The 25,619-nt window shown below is 53.4% G+C and overlaps 2 protein-coding genes across 6 annotated transcripts; both read left to right on the forward strand.

Moving 5' to 3' along the window:
- Positions 1-967: 967 nt before the first annotated feature.
- Positions 968-21,346, forward strand: LRRC43 (leucine rich repeat containing 43). 4 transcript variants are annotated; one of them, XM_016924437.4, is made up of 12 exons: positions 968-1,211; positions 2,443-2,703; positions 4,114-4,224; positions 5,626-5,765; positions 8,024-8,262; positions 9,273-9,460; positions 10,646-10,905; positions 18,058-18,199; positions 18,401-18,529; positions 18,615-18,803; positions 19,165-19,198; positions 19,585-20,368. In XM_016924437.4, the coding sequence occupies exons 1-12, from the start codon at positions 1,062-1,064 to the stop codon at positions 19,746-19,748; spliced, it is 2,007 nt and encodes a 668-aa protein (XP_016779926.1). In that variant the 5' UTR covers positions 968-1,061; the 3' UTR covers positions 19,749-20,368. The 4 variants fall into 4 exon arrangements, 3 of the variants coding, with proteins under 3 accessions (XP_016779926.1, XP_016779927.1, XP_054519686.1); XR_010148167.1 differs by lacking the exon at positions 19,585-20,368 and adding an exon at positions 21,190-21,346 and having other exon boundaries at positions 1,015-1,211; positions 18,058-18,297; XM_016924438.4 differs by lacking the exon at positions 19,585-20,368 and adding an exon at positions 21,190-21,346 and having other exon boundaries at positions 1,016-1,211.
- Positions 21,340-25,533, forward strand: B3GNT4 (UDP-GlcNAc:betaGal beta-1,3-N-acetylglucosaminyltransferase 4). Of its 2 annotated transcripts, XM_063786081.1 has the most exons (3): positions 21,392-21,676; positions 22,397-22,553; positions 24,187-25,533. In XM_063786081.1, exons 2-3 carry the CDS (start codon positions 22,488-22,490, stop codon positions 25,255-25,257), a joined length of 1,137 nt encoding a protein of 378 aa, XP_063642151.1. In that variant the 5' UTR covers positions 21,392-21,676; positions 22,397-22,487; the 3' UTR covers positions 25,258-25,533. The 2 variants fall into 2 exon arrangements, with proteins under 2 accessions (XP_009424732.1, XP_063642151.1); XM_009426457.5 differs by lacking the exon at positions 22,397-22,553 and having other exon boundaries at positions 21,340-21,676.
- The last annotated feature ends 86 nt before the right edge of the window (positions 25,534-25,619 follow it).

The raw sequence follows: 25,619 nt of genomic DNA on the forward strand, positions 1-25,619 counted from the left end.
TGGGATCAATGTCCTTATAAAAGAAGCTTCATGGCTGGGTGTGATGGCTCACGCCTGTAATCCCAACACTTTGGGAGGCTGAGGCCAGTGGATTGCCTGAGCCCAGGAGTTTGAGACCAACCTGGGCAACATGGTGAAACTCCATCTCTACTAAAATACAAAAAATTAGGCTGGGTGCGGTGGCTCACGTATGTAATCCCAGCACTTTGGGAAACCGAGGTGGGTGGATCACCTGAGGTCAGGAGTTCGAGACCAGCCTGGCCAACATGGTGAAACCCCGTCTCTACTAAAAATACACATTAGCGGGGCGTTGTGGCAGGCGGTTGTAATCCCAGCTACTCGGGAGGCTGAGGCAGGAGAATCGGTTGAACCTGGGAGGTGGAGGTTGCAGTGAGCCGAGATCGCGCCATTGCACTCCAGCCTGGACAACAAGAGTGAAACTCGGTCTCAAAAAAAAAAAAAAGCCGGAAGTGCTCATGCGCGCCTGTAATCCCAGCTACTCGGGAGGCTGAGGCAGGAGAGTCGCTTGAACCCGGGACACGGAGATTGCGGTGAGCTGAGATCTCGCCACTGGACTCCAGCCTGGGCGACAGAGCGAGACTCTGTCTCAATAAAATAAAATAAATAAAAAATTTTAAAAATGAGGTCTGGGTGATTAAACAGTTATACAGGTGGACAGTGATAAAACCCCTGACTCCAGGGTTAGAGAGACCACCCTGGAACCCATTGGCTGGTTGGAGTCGAGATGTTTGACCTTGGGCCCTCTTCTCCTTTCTCCATCTGTCAGATGGGTATAGGATGACTTTCCGTGGGGAGTGCTTGACAGGAGCTAAGAAACAGGTCAGCTATGGCGCTTACTGCCTGCGGGAGCTGCCGCACTTAGAACCACCAGCTGTTATCCCATTTTTATAGATGAGGGCAGAAGAGAAAACGCAGGTGGTTGGGGCCAGGCTGTCTGATCCGGACGGGGGACTTTTTCCTCGGGGCAGGTGAGCGCGCCTGGAGAGGCCCCTGCCCCCGCGCACGCGTCCTGGCGGTTGCCGGGCAACGCGGCCCGGGCCATGGAGGCGTCCTACGAGTCCGAGTCCGAGTCCGAGTCTGAGGCCGGGCCTGGGACTCAGCGGCCCGGGACCGGGACCGTGAGCGCGGCCGTGCGCGAGCACTTGCGGAAGCTGTGTCTGCGGGAGTTCCCGTGCGGTGCCGGCAGCTGGGTGCGGGCGCCGGGGCCAGAACTCTGGGGGCCTGGACCGGCTGCGGGGAGGCACGGGCCCGGGCGAGCGGAGCGGGCTGGTCCCTGGGGCCTGGGATCTGCGCATGTGGGGGGCCACCGACATGGGGGCGGGTGGGGCTTGAGGGTGACGGTGAGGCCCGAGTCGCGGGCACTGCGCGGGGAGGAGAGCGGGGCCCGTCCTGAGCACATCAGCTGACCTGGGCTGGGGCCTCTCCCTGACTTGAAGACGCCAACACCCCAGATTTCCAGTGGGCAGGCTCCTTTTGGGGTGAAAAGCTTTTGTTTTGGGCAAAGAGTTCCACAACTTTTCCCAGCCTCCGAGCATTTAATAAGAGCCTGAGGCAGTGTGAGAGGTGGCTCAGCCTGAAGCCTGCGACCTTGAGTCCAGGAGAAGGGGTTACCCCCCGTCCCGCCTCCCTGTCTCCAGAGTCCTAGACCCTTCCCTCCCGTGGCTTCAACCACGAGGGGCGCCCAGGTGTGGCCCAGGAAGGCTTACTGCCCAGGCTGGAGCATAGTGACGCGATGTCGACTTACTGCAACCTCCGCCTCCCACCCAAGTAGCGGGGATTACAGGCACCCGCCACCATGCCCGGCTAATTATTGTATTTTTAGTAGAGACAGGATTTCACTATGTTGCCCAGGCTGGTCTCAAACTCCTGACCTCAAGTGATCCACCTGCCTTTTTAAAAGGAATGGCACCTTTTAATTATTTTGTATCTCACCTCATCTGTAGTTATATCCATGGCTAATAATCCATCAAAATTATTGATTATTCACTGTCTAGATTTTTTTTTTTTTTTTTTTTGAGACGGAGTCTCGCTCTGTCACCCAGCCTGGAGTGCAGTGGCGTGATCTCGGCTCACTGCAACCTCCGCCTCCCGGGTTCAAACGATTCTCCTGCCTCAGCCTCCCGAGTAGCTGAGACTACGGTTGCGTGCCACCACGCCCGGCTAATTTTTTGTATTTTTAGTTGAGACGGGGTTTCACCATGTTAGCCAGGATGGCCTCGATCTCTTGACCTCATGATCCGCCTGCCTCAGCCTCCCAAAGTGCTGGGATTACAGGCATGAGCCACCGCACCTGGCCTACTCTCTAGATTTCTAAACTCTATCCCTAATCTTCCAGTTTTATGATCTGTTCTGTTTTGAGAGTTTGGTGTCCTTAAGGGGGCTGTGTCACACCTACAGAAAACCCCTCCTCTGCCACTGCAGAATAAGTCGCGCTTTCTTCCTCAAACTTGGCGAACTTGGAGGGAGCTTGTCCCCAGAGAGGAGGATGTGGTGAGCCCCGGAGAGGAGACGGTGGAGGCCCTGCTGGGCCTGGTCCGCAGCCGCCACTCCCCCTGGGCTCTGCTGAACAACTCGAATGCAGAAGACAGTTTCCTGAGAGAATTGGCCATCCGGAACCCGCTGACGATCACAGACACCTTCTTCTACTCCTACTTCCGGTCCCTGCGGGTAGTAGACAAGAAGGTCAGTGCTGGGCACGTGGTAGGTGATGTTAGGGTGGCCGCTCCCCTAAGGGAGGTTGTGGGGAGGGCACCCTTCCCCACAGCGCGTCAGGGATCCTGCTTTCAGGGCTGAAACAAAGGCCAGCCTGCCCTCCATCTGCTTCATCTCCCTGGCTTGTGTGCCAGGCAGGGCCGGCTACTCGGTCAGCCTTGCGTTTCTTCTTCCTTTACCCCTGGAGGCCATCATGGCACAGCTTCCACACCTGAGTTCTGCAGTGGACCCTCCTGGGTCCTAGTAAAGGTTTTTCGAAGGGTCTGTGTTAGTTTTACCTCGTTTAAACCGTGGGGGTCAGGGTAGGGGAAGGTTGGTGTAGTTCTATTTTAATTTGTTACCAAAAAGCATTCTTTGTTTACATCAGTAGCAGAGCCCAGGCTCGGCATGGTGGCTCTCTGGTGCTTGTAATCTCAGCACTTTGGGAGGCTGAGGCAGGAGGATCGTGTGAGTCTAGGTGTTAGAGACCCAGCCTGGGCAACATAGTGGGATCCCACCTCTATAACATTTTTAAATTTAGCCAGGTATGGTGGTGCACGCCTGTAGCCCCAGCTACTCAGAGGCTGAGGCAGGAGAATCACTTGAGCTGGTGCGGTAGAGGCTGCAGTGATCATGATCGCACCGCTGCACTCCAGCCTGGGTGGCAGAATGAGACCCTGTGTCAATCAATTAAGCAAGCAAGCAAACAAGAGTGAGACTCTGTCTCAATAAATAAATAAAGCCAGCAAGCCAGCCCAAAAATTGCCTGGAAACTTGGTCTCAGCCTTCCCAACCCTTGGCTTTCTTTTTCCAGAGCCACTGGGAAGTGACACGGCACTAGGGGACAAATAGGGTGACTGACTGGTAGCAGTTTGCCAGGGACTTTCAGTTTCAGTGCAGAAGGTTTCGTGTCCTGGGCAGACTGGTACAGTTGGTGGCCCTGGAGAAGTGAGGCCCCGCTGGGAAGGGCCCCAATGTCTTTGAGGTCACAGGAACTGAGGAGTCACGGACAGGTCACCGCGGCTTCTGGTCGGACCCTGCTCTGGGTGATTCCTGGACACCTTGACTGACTTCAGTGCCCAGAGTTCACTGTGGCTCTGGGGTAGACAGAAAGGAGAGAGGTTCCTGCCCTCGCAGGTGGCTTATGGTCCGACAAAGGACACAGGTCATTGGCCTAGAAATCATGCACCACCTATGGTCAGAGGAAGGATGGAGGTTGGGAGAGGCTCTTGGATCCTGGCAGAGCGATGCAGTGCAGGAACGGCTTCCGGGGAGCAGGGGGTGGGAAGGGAGGGGAAGTAACTCTGATGGAGGAGCCGCTGTCTTCCTAATGTGGACATGGGTTCTGTGCCCGTGCTCCCTCACCTGCTACAGCCCTCAGCTTCCTCTCCCCTCTTCCAGGTCACCCTGGTGGATAAAGACCTGCTGAAATTTCTAAGGCTGGAGGAGTTGGTACTGAGCGCCAATCGAATCAAGGAGGTGGATGCCACCAATCTGCCCCCCACACTCAAGGTGAAGGAGCCCCGGTCTGTGTTGAGTATTTGGGCCTGCGCTGCCCAGAGGCCTTGCCTTACCCTGCCCCACATAGTGTGGCCAGCATGGGTGGAGGGTAAGGCCGAGCTCCAGGCTTTTAAAATGTAGGTCACTTTCCTAGAACAGTTCAACATAGAATAACCATATGACCCAGTGCTTCCATTCCTAGGTGTATCCATGAAGGAACTGAAGACAGGGATTTAGCCAGATTCTTGTACTCCAGAGTTCAGAGCTGTGTTACTCACAATAGCAGAAGGGTGGACACAACTCAAGTGTCTATAAACAGATGAATGGATAAACAAAAAAATGTGGACAGGCCAGGCGCAGTGGCTCACACCTGTAATCCCAGCACTTTGGGAGGCCGAGGCAGGTGGATCACCTGAGGTCAGGAGTTTGAGACCAGTCTGGCCAACATGGCGAAACCCCATCTCTACTAAAAATACAAAAATTAGCCGGGTGTGGTGGCATGCGCCTGTAGTCCCAGCTACTTGGGAGGCTGAGACAGGAGAATTGCTTGAACCCGGGAGGCAAGGGTTGCAGTGAGCCGAGATTGTGCCACTGCACTCCAGTCTGGGCGACAGAGTGACTCCATCTCAAAGTGGTCTATCTATTCAATAGAATGCTATTCGCTCATAGAAAGGAATGAAGTAGGCCTGTAATCCCAGCACTCTGGGAGGCTGAGGTGGGCAGATTGCCTGTTCTCAGGAATTCTAAACCAGCCTGGGCAACATAGGAATATCCCCTCTACAAAAATACAAAAATTAGCCAGGCGTCGTGGCTGGTGCCTGTAATAGCAGCTACTCAGGAGGCTGAGGCAGGAGAATCGCTTGAACCCAGGAGGCGGAGGTTGCAGTGAGCCAAGATTGTGCCACTGCACTCCAGCCTGGGCAACAGAGTGAGACTCCACCTCAAAATAATAATAAATAAACAATAAATAAGTAAAAATTAAAAAAACCCAAACCAACAAGCAAACAACAACAAAAAAAGGTGGGTGAGGCCGTGGATAAGAACTACAAGCAAGGAAGGTTAGCTTTGGATTTATTCCTTATCCATCTAGGGGCCCTTTTGGCTTCCCAGAGATGCATTCCTATGGGTTGAGAAGGTGCCAGATGTTATGCAGCTCCCCCACTGCCAATCCAACATCACCCCCCATTCCAGATGTTGAAGTGTCTTTCACAAAAGGAAAAGAAACTTCCCAAGACCTGCTGCAGGAATCTTTTCTTCCTGGGTTTTTAAAAGGGAGTCGGGGTGGTGCCAGGGAGGCCAGGTGTGAGTAGTTTGTGATTCCTCTACTGAGTTTTGCGGGACAGAGGGGAGGGGCCTGATCCTCAGCGCTGACTTGGGGCCCCATCGTCCCGGGCCTTCCGTGTGGTCTCCCAGGTGCTGGAGCTCTACGGCAATGAGATCAGCAGCATGGAGTGTCTGTGCGCCCGCCCACCCGCCGGCCTGCAGCACTTGGGGTTAGGCCACAACAAACTTCTAGGCCCCTTGGAAAGTCTCTACGTCACCGCTAATCACTGGTAACTCGGGAGCCCAGATGGAAAGCGAGAGGAAGGGATTAAGTATCAGGTTGGGGCGATTCTACCCCGGTGGCTTGAGAACTCAGCTTTGGTCTTTTTTGTAACTCCCAGTTGGCTGCTAAATCCAGACTTATGGTTTATTTCTCTGAATCCCCCTTCAGTGGGATTTTGTAAACAAAAAGCCCGGGGAAGGAGAACAAGAGGTAGTAGGTGTGAGTCAGAGCCTTTGCTTTGGTGCCGTATTTTAATTTTTTAATTTTTTTATCTTATTTTTTTATTTTTTTGAGACAGCATCTCGCTTTGTCGCCCAGGCTGCAGCTCAGTGGCGCCATCTCTGCTCATTGCAAGCTCCGCCTCCCGGGTTCACGCCGTTCTCCTGCCTCAGCCGCCTGAGTAGCTGGGACTACAGGCACCCGCCACCACGCCCTGCTAATTTTTTTGTATTTTTAGTAGAGACGGGGTTTCACTGTGTTAGCCAGGATGGTCTCCATCTCCTGACCTCGTGATCCGCCCGTCTCGGCCTCCCAAAGTGCTGGGATTACAGGCGTGAGCCACTGTGCCCGGCCTAATTTTTTTATTTTAATTTTTTATTTTAATTTTTTTTTGAGATGGAGTTTCACTCTGTTGCCCAGGCTAGAGTGCTGTGCGCGATCTCGGCTCACTGCAACCTCCACCTCCCAGGGTCAAGCAATTCTCCTGCCTCAGCCTCCCAAGTAGCGGGTATTACAGGCACCCACCACCACACCTGGCTAATTTTTGTATTTTTAGTAGAGACGGGGTTTCACCATGTTGGCCAGGATGGTCTCGAACTCCTGACCTCAAGTGATCCACTTACTTCGGCCTCCCAAAGTGCTGGGATTACAGGCGTGAGCCACCGCACTTGGCCTGGTGCCGTATTTTAGAGGAGGGTTGCTCACCTTGGGCTCGTTGGCATCGGAACCCCATCACCCTTTGCTGTGGGGCTGTCCTGGGCATGGTAGGATATTGAGCAGCATCCCTGGCCTGCACCCGCAGATGCCAGGAGCACTTCCCCATTAGTTGTGACAAACAAAAATGTCTCCAGACAGTTTTTGTCTGAGCCTGATGTTCCCTGAGCAGCAAAATCCCCCCAAGCTGAGAACCACCACCCTGGAACCAAGCCCTAGCGCCAGCCGCTCCATCGCTATTGAAGGTTCAGGCTCATTAGGAGCCTGCAGATGGTTCAGCTCCCAGTTGATATTCAACTTGATCTCCTCAGTGGGTGAGCGGTAGAAAACTTAACATCCTGGACCTGAGGGGTAGGAGGGGATCAGAGACCACCCAGAAAAAGCCATCAAAGGAAGCTGGGAGAGGAAGGCTTTGCAGAACATGCTGTGAGAAGTCCCAGGACTTCAGCAGCCCAGCAAGGATGGAAGGCGTAGAACCACCTCCCCTCTCTCCTTCCCCCGAGGAACCTGGAGGGCATGCCCTTGGGGGGTCCAACCCTCTACATGCCTGGAGCGGGCGGACGCAGCAGGGAAGGGAAGCCCCCTCTCTGACCCTGGTTTCCTCTTCCTCCCCTTCTCTTCTGCTCTTAGGGGAAGAGTGAGGCTGGGATTGGGAGATGCTGTGCTGACAGCGGCCGCTTGTGTTTTTCTTCTGTTCTCAGAGCTGAGATCAATTTGCTTTCTAGTTTGTGGCAGCAGGAAAGTCACCCTGCCCCTGCCCTGTGTCTTGGTCTGGCCACAGGCCTTGGCCCGTGCTCTTTGCAGGCCCCTCCCAGCCCCCTTGCCTCCTGGGGTCCCGCCTCAGTCTGGCTTTGAGAAGCCATCTCCTGCTTCTGGACCGCCCAGCCCTCCAGCCTCTGGCTCCCTCCTCCCAGTCCCCAGCATCAACCCCACTCCTGCCCTGTCCACAACTCCCCCACGGTGGCTGTCCCCTGCTGTGCCGTCCAGTCTGCCTGTACTATTTGTGCAGAGCCTCCTAGACGCATGCAGTGCGCGAGGCTCTACGGAAGCTACTGAGAGGTTTGGCCAAGGAGAGGAGCCCCGTGAAGGGAGGTCGGTGGGGGCGTCTCTGTGACTCCAACTGTGAGGGTGGCAGTGCTATGGAGAGTGGAGATGAAGAGCCAGGCACTCGTTCCCGACCCGGGGTTAACTTGGGTCAAGGGTAGGACAGGGGTGCAGGCCGTGGATGGGCAGAATCCTTAGCCCCAGGCCCCCCGTCCGTTTTGGCCACAGGCTGCTTGCCCCCTGCTCACCTGGCTTCTTGACCCCCAGACGGTCCTGCTCACCTTCCAGGCCCAACCTCGTCTCCCTGGACCTGGGCTTCAACGACCTGACAGACCTGCAGAGCATGGTCACCAGCCTGAGGACCCTCCGGCACCTGCGACTCCTGGTGCTGCAGGGAAACCCACTGGCCTTGGTGCCCTACTACCGCGGCCTCACCATCGACAGCCTGGCCCAGCTCTGTGTGCTGGACGACATCACCGTGTCTCCCAATGAGAAGCATCTCTTCCGGGGGCTCAGCCTCAATGGCGGTGAGGGTACTGGCATGCAGGGAGGGGGTAGCATGTGACACCCCAGCCTGCGCCTGGCTGTGCCCCGCCCTCCTGGGTCCGTGTACCCATCTGTCCTGCAACTCCCCATTTGACCCAGACCCTATTCAGGTATAGCCTCTCTTCTGGGTCAGAGCTTTCCACCAGGCTTTGATTCCTGTGATTGGGATTTGGAGACAGAAGTGATAGGGGGAGGCCGGGCGCGGTGGCTAACGCCTGTAATCCCAGCACTTTGGGAGGCTGAAGCAGACAGATCGCTTGAAGTCAGGAGTTTGAGACCAGCCTGGCCAACATAGTGAAACCTCGTCTGTACTAAAAATACAAAAATTAGCCAGGCATGGTGGCAAGTGCCTGTAATCCCAGCTACTCAGGAGGCTGAGGCACGAGAATCTTTTGAACCCGGGAGGTGGAGGCTGCAGTGAGCCGAGATGACACCAGTGTACTCTAGCCTAGGTGACAGAGCAAGACAAAAAAAAAAAGGTGGTGTGGGAGGATCACTTGAGCCCAGGAGGTGGAGGCTGCAGCGAGCTATCATCTCACCACTGCACTCTAGCCTGGCGACAGAGCGAGACCCCGTCTCTAAAAAAAATAAAAAGTCAAAACAACCTGTGGGGACTTGGGACAGTTATTTCAATCAGCTTCTTCACCTCCCTGGTGGCTTGAGATCACCCCCTTGTGGTTCATGCCGCAAGGTGCACCAGAGGCTTCTCCAGGTCACTGTGACATGCTAGATAATGCTAAGGTGACCTGCAGAGTAGCCCTTATCACTCCCATATACAGATCAGGAAAACAAGGCTGAAGAGGGGTATAATGACACCTGGATCACTCCAGGCCAGCTTGCCAGAGCTGTGACATGAACCTGACCGCTCCACCAAGGCTCAGCCCTGAGTGCTGGAGAGAATCCAGGGACCCGTGCCTTCCCGGCCGTCTTGCTTTCTATCTGCCAACTTCCATTCCACGGGCCCCCCTGTCCTGTCCATTCCTCCCTGCAGATCTCTTGGCACAGGAGGCGCAGTTTGTGGTGACCATCGGAAACATCAGAGGAGTCCTGGACACCTCTGTCTTAGACCCGGAACCCGGGCCCGAAGGCCCTTTCATCACTTACAACTATTACGTGACCTATGATTTTGTGAAAGATGAAGAAGGCGAAATGAATGAGTCCGCGGGCGTGCTGGCCGAGGTGTGCCCTGGGCTGTCCCTAGGAGTATGGGGGGCTTTTGTGAAGGCTGAACTGCTTTGTGGGCCCCAGGAAAATCCTTTTAATTAATTAATTTATTTATTTATTGAGGCGGAGTCTCGCTCTGTCACCCAGGCTGGAGTGCAATGGCGTAATCTCAGCTCACTGTAACCTCTGCCTCCCGAGTTCAAGCAATTCTCCTGCCTCAGCTCCCCAGTAGCTGGAATTACATGTCCCCACCACTACGCCCAGCTAATTTTTGTATTTTTAGTAGAGATGAGATTTCACCTTGTTGACCAGGCTGGTCTGGAACTCCTGAGCTCAAGTGATCCTCGGCCTCCCAAAGTGCTGGGATTACAGGTGTGAGCCACCACGCTGGCCAAGAAAGATTCTTAATGTGGAATCTGGTGATTCATGCAGGGACCTGGCTTCAGTTCAGCCTCTTTCTTGCAGCTAGAGCAATTTTCAACCATGCACACTCCCCTTGCTCCCTTAAAATCTGAGCCTAACAAGAGAGCCGCCCAGCATTTCATAAGTCAGCCCCTTGTTCCCAGCCCCATTCTGCAATTTATTTCTTTTTTTTTTTTTTTTTTTTTTTTGTGACGGAGTCTCACTCTGTCGCTCAGGCTGGAGTGCAGTGGCGCAATCTCGGCTGACTGCAACCTCCGCCTCTGGGTTCAAGTGGTTCTCCTGCCTCAGCCTCCTGAGTAGCTGGGATTACAGGCTCGCGCCACCATACCTGGCTCATTTTTTGTATTTTTAGTAGAGATGGGGTTTCACCATGTTAGCCAGGATGGCCTGGATCTCCTGACCTCGTGATCCGCCTGCCTCGACCTCCCAAAGTACTGGGATTACAGGCGTGAGCCACCGCGCCCAGCCCCATTCTGCAATTTCTACAACTCCTCCCATCTCCCTCCACATCAGAAGAAAACCCAAGGATACCATCCAACCAGGAGAAACCTGTCTCCTCCTCCCACATAGAAGTGGTTCTTGCTTTTACTCTTAATGTAGGTCTTTCAGAAAAGACAAAACTGGGTTTCTAAGAGCCTTCCTGCCTCCTAGCGTGGTGTGTCTGCTCATGCGTGAACCTCATCCAGATGTCGGGAGCTGTGTTACAGACACCCCCGGCATCAGCTGAGCACATCCTGAAGACGGCAGCCTTGGACGAGTTTCTGTCTCTTCCTGCAGATCGTCAAGCCCTCTCCCAGCTTAGAATTATTAGTTGAGGAATCTCCTGAGGAGGTCGTCGAAGATGTCATCGAAGACATTGTTGAAGAGGTTACTGAAGAGGTCGAAGGGTCTCTGGAGTCTGAGGTGGAGGAGTCAGGAGAGTCGGAGCTGTCTGTCATCTCGGGGCCTTCGACCATCTTGCAGACGCCGAGGGCCTCTGCAGAAGAGCTGGCCAAGTTGCGGCTGCGTATAGATCCCCGGCTCTGCCCGTCCCCAGGGTAAGGATGGAAATCTGAACCAGGGCAAGTGGTCAGAGCAGTAGGGTCACGAGCCTAGACCACACTGCGACCTTCCATTAAAAGTCCTGAGGCTGGCGGGGCGCGGTGGCTCACGTCTGTAATCTCGGCATTTTGGGAGGCAGAGGCGGGCGGATCACGAGGTCAGGAGATCAAGACCATCCTGGCTAACACGGTGAAACCCCGTCTCTACTAAAAATACAAAAAAATTAGCCAGGCGTGGTGGTGGGTGCCTGTAATCCCAGCTACTCGGGAGGCTGAGGCAGGAGAATGGCGTGAACCCGGGAGGCGGAGCTTGCAGTGAGCCGAGATCGTGCCACTGCGCTCCAGCCCGGCGACAGAGCGAGACTCTGTCTCATTAAAAAAAAAAAAAAAAAAAAAAAAAAAAAGCCCCACTAGGCTGTTAGCTGTGCTGGCGGCATTTAGATTTCGTGTTCAGCCCTCTTCTCTGGAGGGTTCAACTTAGCTAAATCCTTCTACTCTAACCATCTACTCAAAGCACAACTGAGTCCCACTTCCCTGACCAGCCAAGATTTTCGGAATGATTGAATTTCTTTTTTGGCGGGGACAGAGTCTCACTCTGTCACCCAGGCTGGAGTGCAGTGGTGCAATCTCAGCTTACTGCATCCTCCATCTCCCGGATTCAAGCAATTCTTGTGCCTCAGCCTACAGTTGGGACTACAGGCATGTGCTACCATGCCCGGCTAATTTTTATAGTTTTAGTAAAGATGGGGTTTCACCATGTTGACCAGGCTGGTGTCGAGCTCCTGGTCTCAAGTGATCTGCCCGCCTCAGCCTCCCAAAGTGCTGGGATTACAGGCGTCAGCCATCGTGCCCAGCCTGAATTTCTTGAGTCGATCGAGACATGATAAATTAATAGCCCTTTTCATTTCAGCCCTTGGGTGTGAAAACCTTTTTTGGTTTAACATTTTAATCCAGCTAAGATGTATTCTCGCACGTAAAGTGTTGTAAGGATCTTCCATCCTGTATATCATGTTCTTTCTTGCCAGTCTAGCTCCATTCCTTCTCTCTTTTTTGTGCTACTTTTGTTATGAAGATCGCAGAGTAATTGTTATAAATATTAATTTTATTATAAACATAAATATGTTACAGACCCAACAATACATTGTTATAATTACTGCTTTATATAATCCATGTCTTGCAGAGAAGAAAGGAGAGCACAAATATAAAGCTGTTTTTTTTTAAGCTTGTTAACCTTCTTAGTTACCATTTCTGGTTCCTTTCATGTCTTCCTTTAGAACTGATTTACTGTTGTGGCTCATGCCTGTAATCCCAGCACTTTGGGAGGCTGAGGTGGACAGATCACTTAAGTTCAGGAGGTCAAGACCAGCCTGACCAACATGGTGAAACACCATCTCTACTAAATACAAAAAATTAGCCAGGAGTGGTGACTAATCCCAGCTGTAATCCCAGCTACTTAGGCTGGGGCAGGAGAATTTCTTGAACCCAGGAGGCAGAGGTTGCAGTGAGCCAGGATTGCACCATTCCACTCCACCCTGGGCAATAAGAAAGAAGCTCCGTCTCAAAAAAAAAAGAAAAGAAAAGAAAAAAGGATTTACTTTCTGGTTTCATTCCCTCCCTTCCTCTTTCTTCCTTTCTCTCTTTCTTTTTTGTGGTGGGGTCTCATGATGTTGACCAAGTTGGTCTTGAACTCCTGATCTCAAGCAATCCTACTGCCTCAGCCTCCCAAAGTGCTGCAGTTACAGATGTGGGGCACTATGCCTGGGCTTGGTGTCATTTTCTTACTCCAGTATGCTTCATTCTCACCCCCATTTCCTTCATGTTGTTATGGTCAAATATATTACATTTCTACATGTTATAGCCCAAACTACAATTTTATAGATGTTGTCTTATGCTATTGCATTTTATTCTAATTAGAATCAAGGATGAGAAATATATGACTATACTGTCTTTTGTATTTGCCTACATGATTACCTTTATTGGTGCTCTTTGTTTTTTATGTGAATTTGAATTACCCTCTGGTGTTACTTCCTTTCAGCCTTAAGAACTTCCTTCAGGAAGTTAATGTATTCATGTATTCAACTTCTTTTCATGTTTCGTGTAAGGCAAATCTACTGGCAACAAAGTCAGTTTTTTCTTTCTCTTCATATGTCTTTATTTCACCTGCAATTTTCAAAGATAGTTTTGCTGGGTATAGAATTGTTGGTTGACAGTTTTGGTGTTTTTTTTTTTTTTCCCCTGCTACCCCAGAACATTTTTTTTTTTGAGAGGGAGTCTCGCCCTGTTGCCCAGGGTGGAGTGCCGTGGCTGGATCTTGGCTCACTGCAACCTTTGCTTCCTGGGTTCAAGCGATTCTCCTGCCTCAGCCTCCCAAGTAGCTGGGATTACAGGCACCTGCTACCATGCCCAGCTGATTTTTAGTTGAGGTGGGGTTTCACAATGTTGGCCAGGCTGGTCTTGAACTCCTGAGCTCAAGTGGTCCATCCGCCTCAGCCTCCCAAAATGCTGAGATTACAGGTGTGAGCCACCATGCCTGGCCTACCCTAGAACTTTGAATATGTTGCCAGCCTGCCTACTGGCCTCCATTGTTTCTGATGAAAAGTCAGCTGTTCATCTTATTGGGATTCTTTTGTCTGTCATGAGTCATTTTTCTCTTCCTGCTTTCAGGATTTTCACTTTGTCTTTCAGCATTTTTACTATGATGTCTCTGGGTGTGGATGTGTTTGCATTTATCCTGCTTGGAGTTTGCCAAGCTTCTTCAATATATAGATGAATGTTTTAAATCAAATTTTGGAAGTTTTCAGCCGTTATCCTTCAAGTATTTTTCTCTGTTCCTTTTTCTATCTCCTCTCCTTCTAGCACTTCTATTATGTGTTCTTCTAGTAGCTCTTCAGAAAACCCAAGGGAAACCTAGAGTGTTTACCAGGGGCCCACCTCCTTGGAGGGCTTTGAACACAAATTTTTGTTCCCCTAGTGCCCATGAGGTTGCCTAAAGTTCTCTTTAGCTTCTCAGCCACCACTTTTGGATTTGGCTCTTGAGCATTAATGTGGCACTAAGCTCATTCTCTTTGACTGTTCCCCTTTGCCCTGATGTTGGCCCTGAAAATTCTCAGTGATTTGGCTCTTCAGCACCTTCAACAGATAATGTTAGTATTGTGTTGAGCTGATATGACTGTTCTCAGCAGGAAGGTTTGTCCAGTATAGTCTAGTCTACCATGTCCTAAAAACAGAATTTCCACATTGATTTTCTAAACATACATTTTATTTTTGCAGTCTAATAGATTTATTTTAAATTGTCTTGAGTTATATTCCTTAGTTTGCTTGTAAGCCTTTATATTTTCCATATGTAATTTCCCAAGTTCAACAATTAGCAAACGCCAGTCATCCACATACCATTTCCAGGTGCAGGTGTGATGCCAGGTATCGGGATTACAAACAACAAATCAGATGGAAAATGGTCTGTTCTAGAGGGCTGGGCACAGTGGCTCATGCCTGTAATCCCAGCACTTTGGGAGGCCGAGGCAGGCAGATCACTTGAGGTCAGGAGTTTGAGATCAGTCTGGCCAACATGGTGAAACCCTGTATCTGCTAAAAATATAAAAAATTATCTGGGCATGGTGGCACATGCCTGTAATCCCAGCTACTCAGGAGGCTGAGGCAGAAGAATCACTGGAACCCGGAAGGTGGAGGTGGCAGTGAGCCGAGATTGCACCACTGCACTCCAGCCTGGGAAGACTCTGTCTCAAAAAAAAAAAAATTCTGTTCTATTTGGGCACTTACCTTTTCATGAGGGAAATGAACAAACAGTAATTACATATGTTAATGTCACAAGTGGTACGTCAGAGGAAGTACAGGACAAATCTCTGCCCCTAGGATGGGCACATAGACTTAGAAAGTGTGGGAAACACATTCACCCATCCAAACCCAAAGAACAGACTCAGAGACACGAAGAACAGCGGAAATGAGACTTTTCATGGCAGTTTTGGAAGATCAGGTGTCTGGTAGGCAGGAACACTGGGGCAGTCACGACAGGTCATTTATCTCCTAGTGGGCAAGTCCCTCCCCCAGTTCCTCATTGGTCAAGTACTATGGGGTTACAATCTTCCTGGGTGTCGCCCAAGTATCATTATCCCCTTATAAGGTCATACCCCGTCTCCTTCCCCACTTAAGTTTTGCTCTTGTCGCCCAGGCTAGAGTACAGTGGTGTGATCTTGGCTCACTGCAACCTCTGGCTCCTGGATTCAAGCAATTCTCCTGCCTTAGCCTCTGAAGTAGCTGGGATTACAGACGCACGTCACCACCCCTGGCTAATTTTTTTTGGTATTTTTAGTAGAGACAGAGTTTCACTACGTTGGCCAGGCTGGTCTCGAACTTCTGACCTCAGGTGATCCACCCACCTTAGCCTCTCAAGTGCTGGGATTACAGGTGTGAGCCACCGCGCCTGGCCCCCTTTTATGGGCTGACCCCTCCTCTACATCCTGTTCGCTAAGTGTGACTTTCTAGGTGCCTGAGTCGTGAGGTTTGTCACGTCCGCAAGGTTGGCTGCCAGTACTCAGATTTTTCATGCCTTGAAAATGGACCATTTAAACTGTTTCTCACAGGAGGCATGGTAGAAAGAAGGTTAACTATGGAGGAAGGCAGGGATTGGCAAGAGATAGGGCTGCAGAGAGACAGAGAAAAAGACCCTTTCTCCCAAGGGGAAACTAGTAAGAATTTTTCAAGCAGAGGAGTAATGAGATCAGGTTTCCATTTGAGGAAGATGACTGCAGTGGAGAAGATGACAGTGTGCAGACAGACTTTCAACTCTTCTACTCACTTCTCCGGTAGATTGTTGAGTGCTAACCTTTATATATTTGTATCATTCATGTACATATGTTATCACTGGTTTGGGGTTTTTTTTCATGCCATTTTTTATTCAGGAGGGTCTAACATTTCTTTAACCTGAGAAGTACAATTTTTCTTTTTCTTTTTTCTTTTTTGAGATGGAGTTTTGCTCTTGTTGCCCAGGCTGGAGTGCAGTGGTGTGCTCTCGGCTCACCACAACCTCCGCCTCCCGGGTTCAAGCAATTCTCCCGCCTCAGCCACTTGAGTAGCTGGAATTACAGGTGCCCACCACCACGCCCGGCTAATTTTTGTATTTTTAGTAGAGACAGGGTTTCACCATGTTGGCCAGGAGAGTTCAAGACCAGAACTCCTGACCTTAAGTGATTCATTCGCCTCAGCCTCCCAGAATGCTGGGATGACAGGCATGAGCCACTGCGCCCGGCCGAGATATAGTTAGCATAACGTTCATTTTAAAGCGTATGAGTCGGTGGTTTTTAGTATATTCAGAGTTGTGCAACCATTACCACAGTCTAATTCCAGAACGTTTCCATCACCCCAGAAAGGTACCCATTAGGCGTCACCTTCGATTCCCCATCCCTCTAGTCCAAGGCAACCATTAAAGTACTTTCTGTCTCTGTGGATTTGCCTGTTCTGGACATTTCATATGGATGGAATCACAAAATACGTAGCCTTTTGTGTCTGGCTTCTTTCACTGAGCATCATATTTTCAAGGTTCATCTGTGGTTGGTGTAATAAGTATCAGTGCTTCATTCCTTTTTTTTTTTTTGAGATGGGGTTTCATTCTTGTCACCCAGGCTGGAGGGCAGTGGTGCGATCTCGGCTCACCGCAACCTCTGCCTCCCAGGTTCAAGCGATTCTCCTGCCTCAGCCTCCCAAGTAGCTGGGATTACAGGCTCCCGCCAGCACACCCGGCTAATTTTTCTGTATTTTTTAGTAGAGATGGGGTTTCACTATGTTGCCCAGGCTGGTTTTGAACTCCTGGCCTCAAGTGATCCGCCCACCTCGGCCTCCCAAAGTGCTGGGATTACAGGCATGAGCCACTGAGCCCGGCCCATATCACTATGTTTCAAACCAGTTATTATTGTCATATGTACTTTCACATTTTTTTTTTTTGAGACAGAGTCGCTCTGTCACCAGGCTGGAGTGCAGTGGCGCGATCTCGGCTCACTGCAACCTCCACCTCCCAGGTTCAATGTTCAACTTGGACATACTTTAAATTTGTTGGAGTATATTATTAATTCTCCTTCATGGTGTGATCCAATTGGTAGAACAATTTATGTTAAATCACTTCCTGAGTGGGATGCTGCTTCAGGGTTGCCATGGTGTTCTGAGATTTAGGAAACTCCAGTCGCCTCTGTGTTCTAGCCTGGGGCTAGGCTAGAATTGTTTCAGCTTTTTTTTTTTTTTTTTTTTTTTTTTGAGACGGAGTCTTGCTCTGTCACCCAGGCTGGAGTGCACTGTCGCGATCTCAGTTCACTGCAACCTCCACCTCCCAGGTTCAAGCGATTCTCCTCCCTCAGCCTCCTGAGTAGCTGGGACCACGGGCACATGCCACCATGCCTGGCTAATTTTTTGTATTTTTAGTAGAGACAGGGTTTCACTGTGTTAGCCAGCATGGTCTCGATCTCCTGACCTCGTGATCTGCCTGCCTCTGCCTCCCAAAGTGCTGGGATTACAGGCGTGAGTCACCCTGCCCGGCCTCTGCTTTTTTTTTTCTCCTGCAGGAGGGTCTCACTTTGTCACCCGGGATCGAGTACAGTGGCATGAACATGGCTCACTGCAGACTTGACTTCCTGGGCTCAAGCAATCCTCCTACCTCAGCCCCCAAAGTAGCTGGAACTACAGCCATGTGCCACCACGCCCAGCTAATGTTTGTATTTTTTGTAGATACGGGGTCTCGATATGTTGCCCAAGCTGCTCTCGAACTCCTTGGTTCAGGCGATCCTCCTGTCTTGGCTTCCCAAAGTGCTGGGATTAGAAGACAGAGCCACCACGCTCAGCCCTTTGCTGAACTTTTAACAAACAACTCTTGCTGCGTTTCGGTTGGTTTCTTTCAGTTGCTCAGGGTGGTCCTGCCTCTGAAGGAGGGCTCCACTCGCCTTTCTTTTGCTGTCTCCTCTGTATCCACACCTTTCTGGCCTTCTGGTCCCCTTGCCCTGCCTGGTGGCAGCCGGACCTCACGTCTCATGCTGTTTGTGGGCTTCGATGCTCATGGTTTCCTCGGATGTCCCCTCACAGTCCTGTCCCGGGTCCCTGGCCACAGCCCCTGGGTGACGGCACCCCCGTCTTCATCCCTCCCTCCCCAAGGACTGTCCTCTTCAGCACCGCCCACAAGCCCTGGGCTGAGGTCATCCCCTGCAGTTACGAGATGCAGCACTCTCTCAGGGACCTGGTCCCACTGAAGGCCTTCCTGCTGGCGGGGACCACCGTGACCATCGTGGAGGAGAAGGTGGGCAGGCGGAGGCAGTGCCCGGCCATCCACAGGCTGCACTTCTGTCCTTGTTCCTGTTCCCATCGGGCTGTCCCCCATGGGAGCCCCACTCCCTGGTTAGATGAGTTCTCAGTGCCATTCCAGAAAGGGTGAGGGAGAGGTGACCCCAGGCAGCCCGCCTGGGCCTCTGCTCACTCGAGGATTCTCTCCTGCCCCTAGATTCTCTCCTGGCCTGTGGTGCTACCTGCTGTTGACAGTCCCCTGTCTGCCAAGAAAGGAAAGGGGGAGAAAGACAAGAAAGGGAAGGAGAAAGACAGGACGGGGAAAGGAGAGAAAGAGCCGGCCAAGGTACCGGGCCTTGGTGCTGAGGAGGGCAGCCTGGCCACACCCTTGCTTCAACTTGTCCCACCCTCCTGTCCTCCCGTCGTCGCAGGAGTGGAAGGTGCCGAAGAAGAAGAAAGAGCCGCCCAAGGAGCTCCGGCAGGACCCCCCCATCCTCCAGGTGCTGGGCCGGGGCCTGGTGATCCTGGAGCCCCTGCTCGCCGGGGAGCCCCTGGTGTCCACCGTGTGCAACTTCGGCGTGGTCCGCACATTGACATCTGACAGGCTGACGTTGGCCAGGGTACAGCCGGGCCCTAGCCACATCCTCCACCTCTGCCTTCGCCCTCCCCATGGGAACCCTGCGGGCAAGCAAGGGCTGTGGGCCCAGGTCACGGGATGGGGAGGAGGTGGTGGGGAGGGCCTTTCCCTGGGGCATGCAGCTGGGCTGCTGGTGCTGCCGCCTGCACAGAGGGTGCCTCCGTGGACTTTGGCCCAGTCAGCAGCCTTCCCTTTGGGGATGGGCTGGGGCAGCCACCCTCACCAGGAGACCCCCGCCTTCCTGGACCTGTCAGAGCCTTGGAGGAGGTGGGGCCCCAGAGACACCCCTTCTCTAGTACCTCCCCTCTCCAGTAAGCATCTCGTTTTGTGGTTCTTTCTCTCAGGATTCAAAGAAGATTAAGAAAGTTGCCAAAAAAGGTGAGTGCCGATGGTGGTGACCAAAGGCAGGGATTGTCAGGAGGACCTGCTGAGGGCCAGCCCTGGGGGAGGCCAAAGGAACCGAAGGGTGGGGAATGGTAGCTTCTGGCCTGGGGAGAGGCCACATCCCCCCTTAGATCCAGTGTTATTATTTCTTCTCTGCAGCCCTCAGACCACAGGGCCTGTGTGGGTGGTGACGCGGGTGGGGAAGGCACCTGTGGTAGAGCCATAGGGGGGCAAGAGCTTGGAGCTGGGGCTGCCTGGGGCTCATCTGGTTCCGAGGTGTCTGCCTCCAGCTTCAGGCCATCGGCCCTTATTTGCTGTAAGAGGGGCCTGGGCTTGTCCTGTGGGGAGCTGGAGAAGCATCTGAAATGGGTGCGTCTCAGGTTTGAGGTTCAGAAAGAACGTCCAGCTGGGAGGGAGAGAAAGGAGACAGGGAGTGCCGTGGGAGGTGGCTGCAAAAAGCACGAGGCCTGATCATAGCAGAGCAACCCATCATACTGAAGCCGAAAAGTGGAAACAGGCCCGACATGGTGGCTCACGCCTGTAATCCCAGCACTTTGGCATGCGGATCACCTGAGGTGAGGAGTTCGAGACCAGCCTAGCCAACATGGCGAAACCCCGTCTCTACTGAAAACACAAAAATTAGCCAGGTGCGGTGGCGGGTGCCTGTAATCCCAGCTACTCAGGAGACTGAGGCAGGAGAGTCGCTTGAACCTGGAAGGCAGAGGTGGCAGTGAGCTGAGATCGCGCCATTTCACGCCAGCCTGAAGAAGTAAACGTTGGAGGGCATATGCTACTGGACTTCAAAACCCATGCCTATATGAACATGTGATTTGTGATACTTATCTGTGGGTTAAGATGGCCTTAAAAAGGTTTTTTTTTTTTTTTTTTATCTCTTTAATGTTTGGCTTAATTGAAGACAGCTGGATTCTTACAGCTACTTCTGCAGTCAACTGCTTGCAATATGTTGCTGTAATTGACGTGCACAAAGAAAATCCAACCTCAGGCCCATAATTGGAAAAGAGGGAGTATTTTAATAGACCTTAAAATAATATAATTTCTTTAATATTACACCAAATTTGACAAGTGGTAATTTCTTAAAGGTTGTTACAATGTGAAAACAATCTATATTGAATTTTTCATAATCAGATTAAAATTCATTAATCTAGTTTGCATTTTGAACGGATATTTTACCATGCACAGTTTGTAACATGCATGAGTTACTTGTAAACTACAGGTTAACCGACTTATGCAGATATTCCAACAGTTGACACCTGTCACTATACATTTTCCAAAGATCACGTTCTTTACTATCACCACCCACATCATTAGAAAGGTCTTTGCGTATTGGAAAATTGGTAAATTCATGGTGGCAGATACAATGTTGTCTCATTTTTAGGGCAAATGTTATACATTTATTGAAATGCTTTCAGTTGTTTCCCCTGAAGTGCTAGAATTACTTCATTTTTAAGAAAATATCTGCAGCTGGGCTCGGTAGTGTATGCCTGTGATCCTAGCACGTTGGGAGGCCTAGGCAGGCGGATCACTTGAGGTCAGGAGTTCGAGACCAGGCTGGCCAACATGGTGAAACCCCGACTCTACTAAAACTACAAAAAATAGCCGGTCGTGGTGACAGGCGCCTGTAATCCCAGCTACTTGGAGGCTGAGGCAGGAGAATCGCTTGAACCTGGGAGGCGGAGGTTGCAGTGAGCCGGGATCATGCCACCGCACTCCAGCCTGGGCGACGGAGCACGACACTGTCTCAAAGCAAAAAGCAGCCAGTCTTGCAACTCAAACAGCTGCGATTTATTAAATGATCTAATTAAATACAATTTAATTTTATTTCTTATTACTGTTAACACCCGAGGACCAAAACTGAGCTCCCGCTGGGACAGGGTCCAGGGCTTGCATATGGGATGGGTCAGGGCGGCCGAGAACGCCAGCCCATCCGTCTCCCGGGGCTCATGCTCGCATTTAAATTTTCTCAGAAAAGCCGAAAGCCGTGATTCCGATCTACGAAGGCGATTACCACCCCGAGCCCCTGACGGTAGAGGTGCAGATCCAGCTGAACCAGTGCCGCTCGGCGGAGGAGGCTCTGCGCATGTTCGCCGTGTAGGGCGTGGGCAGTAAAGGCTGTTCCCACCACTCCCGCCTCGGCGTCTGTCCCGCCGCACGCGTCGGGGGGCGGGTGTGGCGCCGGCGTCCTGGGGAGGAGGAGCAGCCTCTGCCCGACCCGGCTCGTGCGGACCCCAGGACCGGGCGCGGGACGCGTGCGTCCAGCCTCCGGCGCTGCAGAGACCCGCGGCTGGGTCCGGGGAGGCCCCAAACCCGCCCCCGCCAGAACCCCGCCCCAAATTCCCACCTCCTCCAGAAGCCCCGCCCACTCCCGAGCCCCGAGAGCTCCGCGCACCTGGGCACCATCCGCCCTGGCTCCGCTGCACGAGCTCCACGCCCGTACCCTGGCGTGACGCTCAGGTAGGTTGGGGGCCGGGACGCCGCTGCTGTGAGGGAGGCTGGGTCACCGTGCAGGGAGGGGCGTCGCCAGGGCGGCCGTGCCTTTGCACCCCGCGGCCCGCTCCCCGGTCCCCCAGGGTCCCCGCGAGGACGCCGGCCCCGCCCGGGTGCGGCGCGAGTCTGGCCTCGGCGGGCACGGCTCGGGGCCCACGGGCCGCTCGGCTTCGGTTCTCCAGGCTGGGGACAGAGGCTGGAGCCGGGCGTGGTAGACCCCGCCAGCCTGGGCCGCCCGCGCCCGACGCGCAGCGCTGCTGCCAACCCCGGCCCGGGGGTCCCCGCAGAGTGGGTTTCTGCTGCCGTCAGCCCTTCGGAGACTGTCGCGTTGAAAGAATGAACTAGAGTTCGCCCCCTGCCCGCGCCAGGGCGTTTTGGGTCACCGAGTCCTGTGGGGACCCGAGGCGGCTGCCGCCCAAGGCCGAGCGCAGCCTCAGGACCCGCGCCCCACCAGACGGGGTCGTGCGCTCCGCGGCGGGTGGAGAGCCGGGCTCTGGGGTCTCCGCGGCTCGGAGGGCGGCGGGGCGAGGCCGTGCGGCCAGCACCTGGGGACGCCCGCGGCGGGACAGGGGCCACCCGGGCCGCGGCGCAGCCTGGGCTGAAACCTCCTGGGACGGAACCAAGCCACCTGCTGTGCGCCCTTCTCGGTGAATGGCACCGCCGCCCGCCCGGGCCTCTCGTCCACAGCCCGTGGTGCTCGCACACCTGAGACTCATCTCGCTTCGACCCCGCCGCCGCCCGGCATCCTGAGCACGGAGACAGTCTCCAGCTGCCGTTCATGCTTCCTCCCCAGCCTTCCGCAGCCCACCAGGGAAGGGGCGGTAGGAGTGGCCTTTTACCAAAGGTCAGATTCTTTCACCGCCTCTGCCAGACCCCCTTGTCCCCCACCCCCGCATAGAACTCCAGGGGGCTCAGAAAACTCTGGCCGGTGGCTCACGCCTGTAGTCCCAACGCTTTGGGAGGCCGAGGCGGGAGGATCGCTTGAGGCCAGGAGTTCCAGACCAGCCCAGGCAACAAAGGGATACCACATCTCTACAAAAAATAAATTAGCCGGGCCCTGCACGCCTGTAGTCCCAGCTACTGGGGAGGCCGAGGCCGGAGATCGCTTGAACCCAGGAGTTCCAGGCTGCAGTGAGCTATAATTGTGCCACTGCACTAGAGTCTGGGTGACAGAGACACTGTCTCAAAAAAAACCCAACAAAACCCTAGCTCTTTCACTAGCCGGGCTGGCCTCTTCCTACTGTAAACCTGCTGGGCCCCCCTCTCCCTTCTCTCTCCCCTCACTCCTGCCCTGGAGCTGCCTGACTCTGCCCACGGCCTGCAGAGACCCCAGGTCTTCACGCAAGGTCCCATTCCTCACTCAGTTCTTGCTCAAACGTCCCTCCATCAAGGAGGGCTTTTTAGCTACCCTTGGCTATGGGATCCGTCCTCCGCGTCAGCCCATTCTCTGCATTAGACTGTAACTTCTCAACATACCTGGTTCCTATGCGTTTTGTGCTCCCCTCTGAGAGGGCAGCGACCCTGTCTTGCTTGGCACTGCATCCCTAGCACCTAGCAGTTGCTTTTCTGGTGACGGCGGCTGTGGCAGTGGCCAATGCGGCAGACTGGTCAGAAGTGAAGGGACAGGATGACTTGGCAGTGGAGGTCAAGGGGAGGGGACTGGGGCAGAGGGAGACACCAGAGGGACAAAAATGAGAAACTGAAGACAGGCTTTGCTACGTGGAGCTCGGGCAGGCCACGCTGGTGGATTCTGTCTCCTCATCCTTCTTTTCAGGTCCCTGGGAGAAATCAGCACTTAGAACGTGGTGGGAAGGCGGGGCGGGGTGCCTCGGAAGCCATCCCTGATACAAGTCCCCAGCTTTCCTGCTTCCCCTTTTGTGGTGTGTGGCTTTGTCTCCCTCCCTCCCTCCTGGAAGCCCCGACCTCTGAGGCAGGTGTAAAGGGTGTGTGCTTTGGTGGCCACGGCCACCCTGTGGTGCTGGTTCTCCTCCGAGGGAGGCAGTGCACTCCTGGTCATCTTGGAGACGCCCAACACAGGACCCCACAGGCACCAAGCTTTTTTTGGGAAATGGTTTCACTTCCCACTTGAAAAGCCCTGAATGTCAGTTCCACACTTAGTGAATTTGATCCAAGCTAAACTGAGTCTGTGCCTAAAACTCATCAGGTGCTCGAGTTTCCTGGAAGAATGGCTGGGAACGTTTATGGTGTCAGCTGTAAAGTGGCTGCAAGTCATTTTGGGAAAAACAGACCCAGGAGTCCTCAGATGATGGCAGAGGAGGGCAAGGGCTGGCAAAGCAGCTGTGCTTACCCCATCCTCAGGGGAGGGAGGACTCTGGAAAGAGCCTAAGGACACGCTGAGAATAAAACGTCCAGAGGCCAGCAGGGACTTAGCGGCTGGGGTGCAGGTTAACTCCTGCCCAACTCTTGGGGACAGGGACCCGGGGCTGGGCCCTGCTGAGGTGGCTCTCTCCTTGCAGGGACCGGCGATGCTCTGCAGGCTGGGCTGGCTGGTCTCGTACAGCTTGGCTGTGCTGTTGCTCGGCTGCCTGCTCTTCCTGAGGAAGGAGGCCAAGCCCGCAGGAGACCCCATGGCCCACCAGCCTTTCTGGGCTCCCCCAACACCCCGTCACAGCCGGTGTCCACCCAACCACACAGTGTCTAGCGCCTCTCTGTCCCTGCCTAGCCGTCACCGTCTCTTCTTGACCTATCGTCACTGCCGAAATTTCTCTATCTTGCTGGAGCCTTCAGGCTGTTCCAAGGATACCTTCTTGGTCCTGGCCATCAAGTCACAGCCTGGTCACGTGGAGCGACGTGCGGCTATCCGCAGCACGTGGGGCAGGGTGGGGGGCTGGGCTAGGGGCCGGCAGCTGAAGCTGGTGTTCCTCCTAGGGGTGGCAGGACCCGCTCCCCCAGCCCAGCTGCTGGCCTATGAGAGTAGGGAGTTTGATGACATCCTCCAGTGGGACTTCACTGAGGACTTCTTCAACCTGACGCTCAAGGAGCTGCACCTGCAGCGCTGGGTGGTGGCTGCCTGCCCCCAGGCCCATTTCATGCTAAAGGGAGATGACGATGTCTTTGTCCACGTCCCCAACGTGTTAGAGTTCCTGGATGGCTGGGACCCGGCCCAGGACCTCCTGGTGGGAGATGTCATCCGCCAAGCCCTGCCCAACAGGAACACTAAGGTCAAATACTTCATCCCACCCTCAATGTACAAAGCCACCCACTACCCACCCTATGCTGGTGGGGGAGGATATGTCATGTCCCGAGCCACAGTGCGGCGCCTCCAGGCTATCATGGAAGAGGCTGAACTCTTCCCCATTGATGATGTCTTTGTGGGTATGTGCCTGAGGAGGCTGGGGCTGAGCCCCATGCACCATGCTGGCTTCAAGACATTTGGAATCCGGCGGCCCCTGGACCCCTTAGACCCCTGCCTGTATAGGGGGCTCCTGCTGGTGCACCGCCTCAGCCCCCTCGAGATGTGGACCATGTGGGCACTGGTGACAGATGAGGGACTCAAGTGTGCAGCTGGCCCCATACCCCAGCGCTGAAGGGTGGGTTGGGCAACAGCCTGAGAGTGGACTCAGTGTTGATTCTCTATCGTGATGAGAAATTGATGCCTGCTGCTCTACGGAAAATGCCAACTTGTTTTTTTAACTCCTCTCACCCTGTTAGCTCTGATTAAAAACACTGCAACCCAGCTAACTTGTCCAGCATATGTTGAATGGGAGCCAAAGTGTAGCAAATGCTGCCAGGAACCTGTCGGGGGATTCCGGGCCCTGCCTGGGGCGCTGCAGTCTGGGACCTCAAGGAAGGAGGCTGCATAGGACCCCAGGAGAGAGACGCATTTTCCCTTTTAGATGCAAACAAAATCTTACACTCTTCTCCTTTGGATACAATAGAGAAACGGAAA

The sequence above is a fragment of the Pan troglodytes genome, chromosome 10, assembly GCF_028858775.2.
Source record: "Pan troglodytes isolate AG18354 chromosome 10, NHGRI_mPanTro3-v2.0_pri, whole genome shotgun sequence".
NCBI lineage: Eukaryota > Metazoa > Chordata > Mammalia > Primates > Hominidae > Pan > Pan troglodytes.

Coding starts and splice junctions, on each gene's coding strand:
- LRRC43 (XM_016924437.4), top strand. CDS start 1,062: ATGGAGGCGTCCTACGAGTCCGAGTCCGAGTCCGAGTCTGAGGCCGGG. Junction 18,200..18,400: donor TGACCATCGTGGAGGAGAAG/GTGGGCAGGCGG, acceptor TCCTGCCCCTAG/ATTCTCTCCTGGCCTGTGGT. Junction 18,804..19,164: donor ACAGGCTGACGTTGGCCAGG/GTACAGCCGGGC, acceptor TCTTTCTCTCAG/GATTCAAAGAAGATTAAGAA.
- B3GNT4 (XM_063786081.1), top strand. CDS start 22,488: ATGCTTCCTCCCCAGCCTTCCGCAGCCCACCAGGGAAGGGGCGGTAGG. Junction 22,554..24,186: donor GGAGTGGCCTTTTACCAAAG/GTCAGATTCTTT, acceptor CTCTCCTTGCAG/GGACCGGCGATGCTCTGCAG.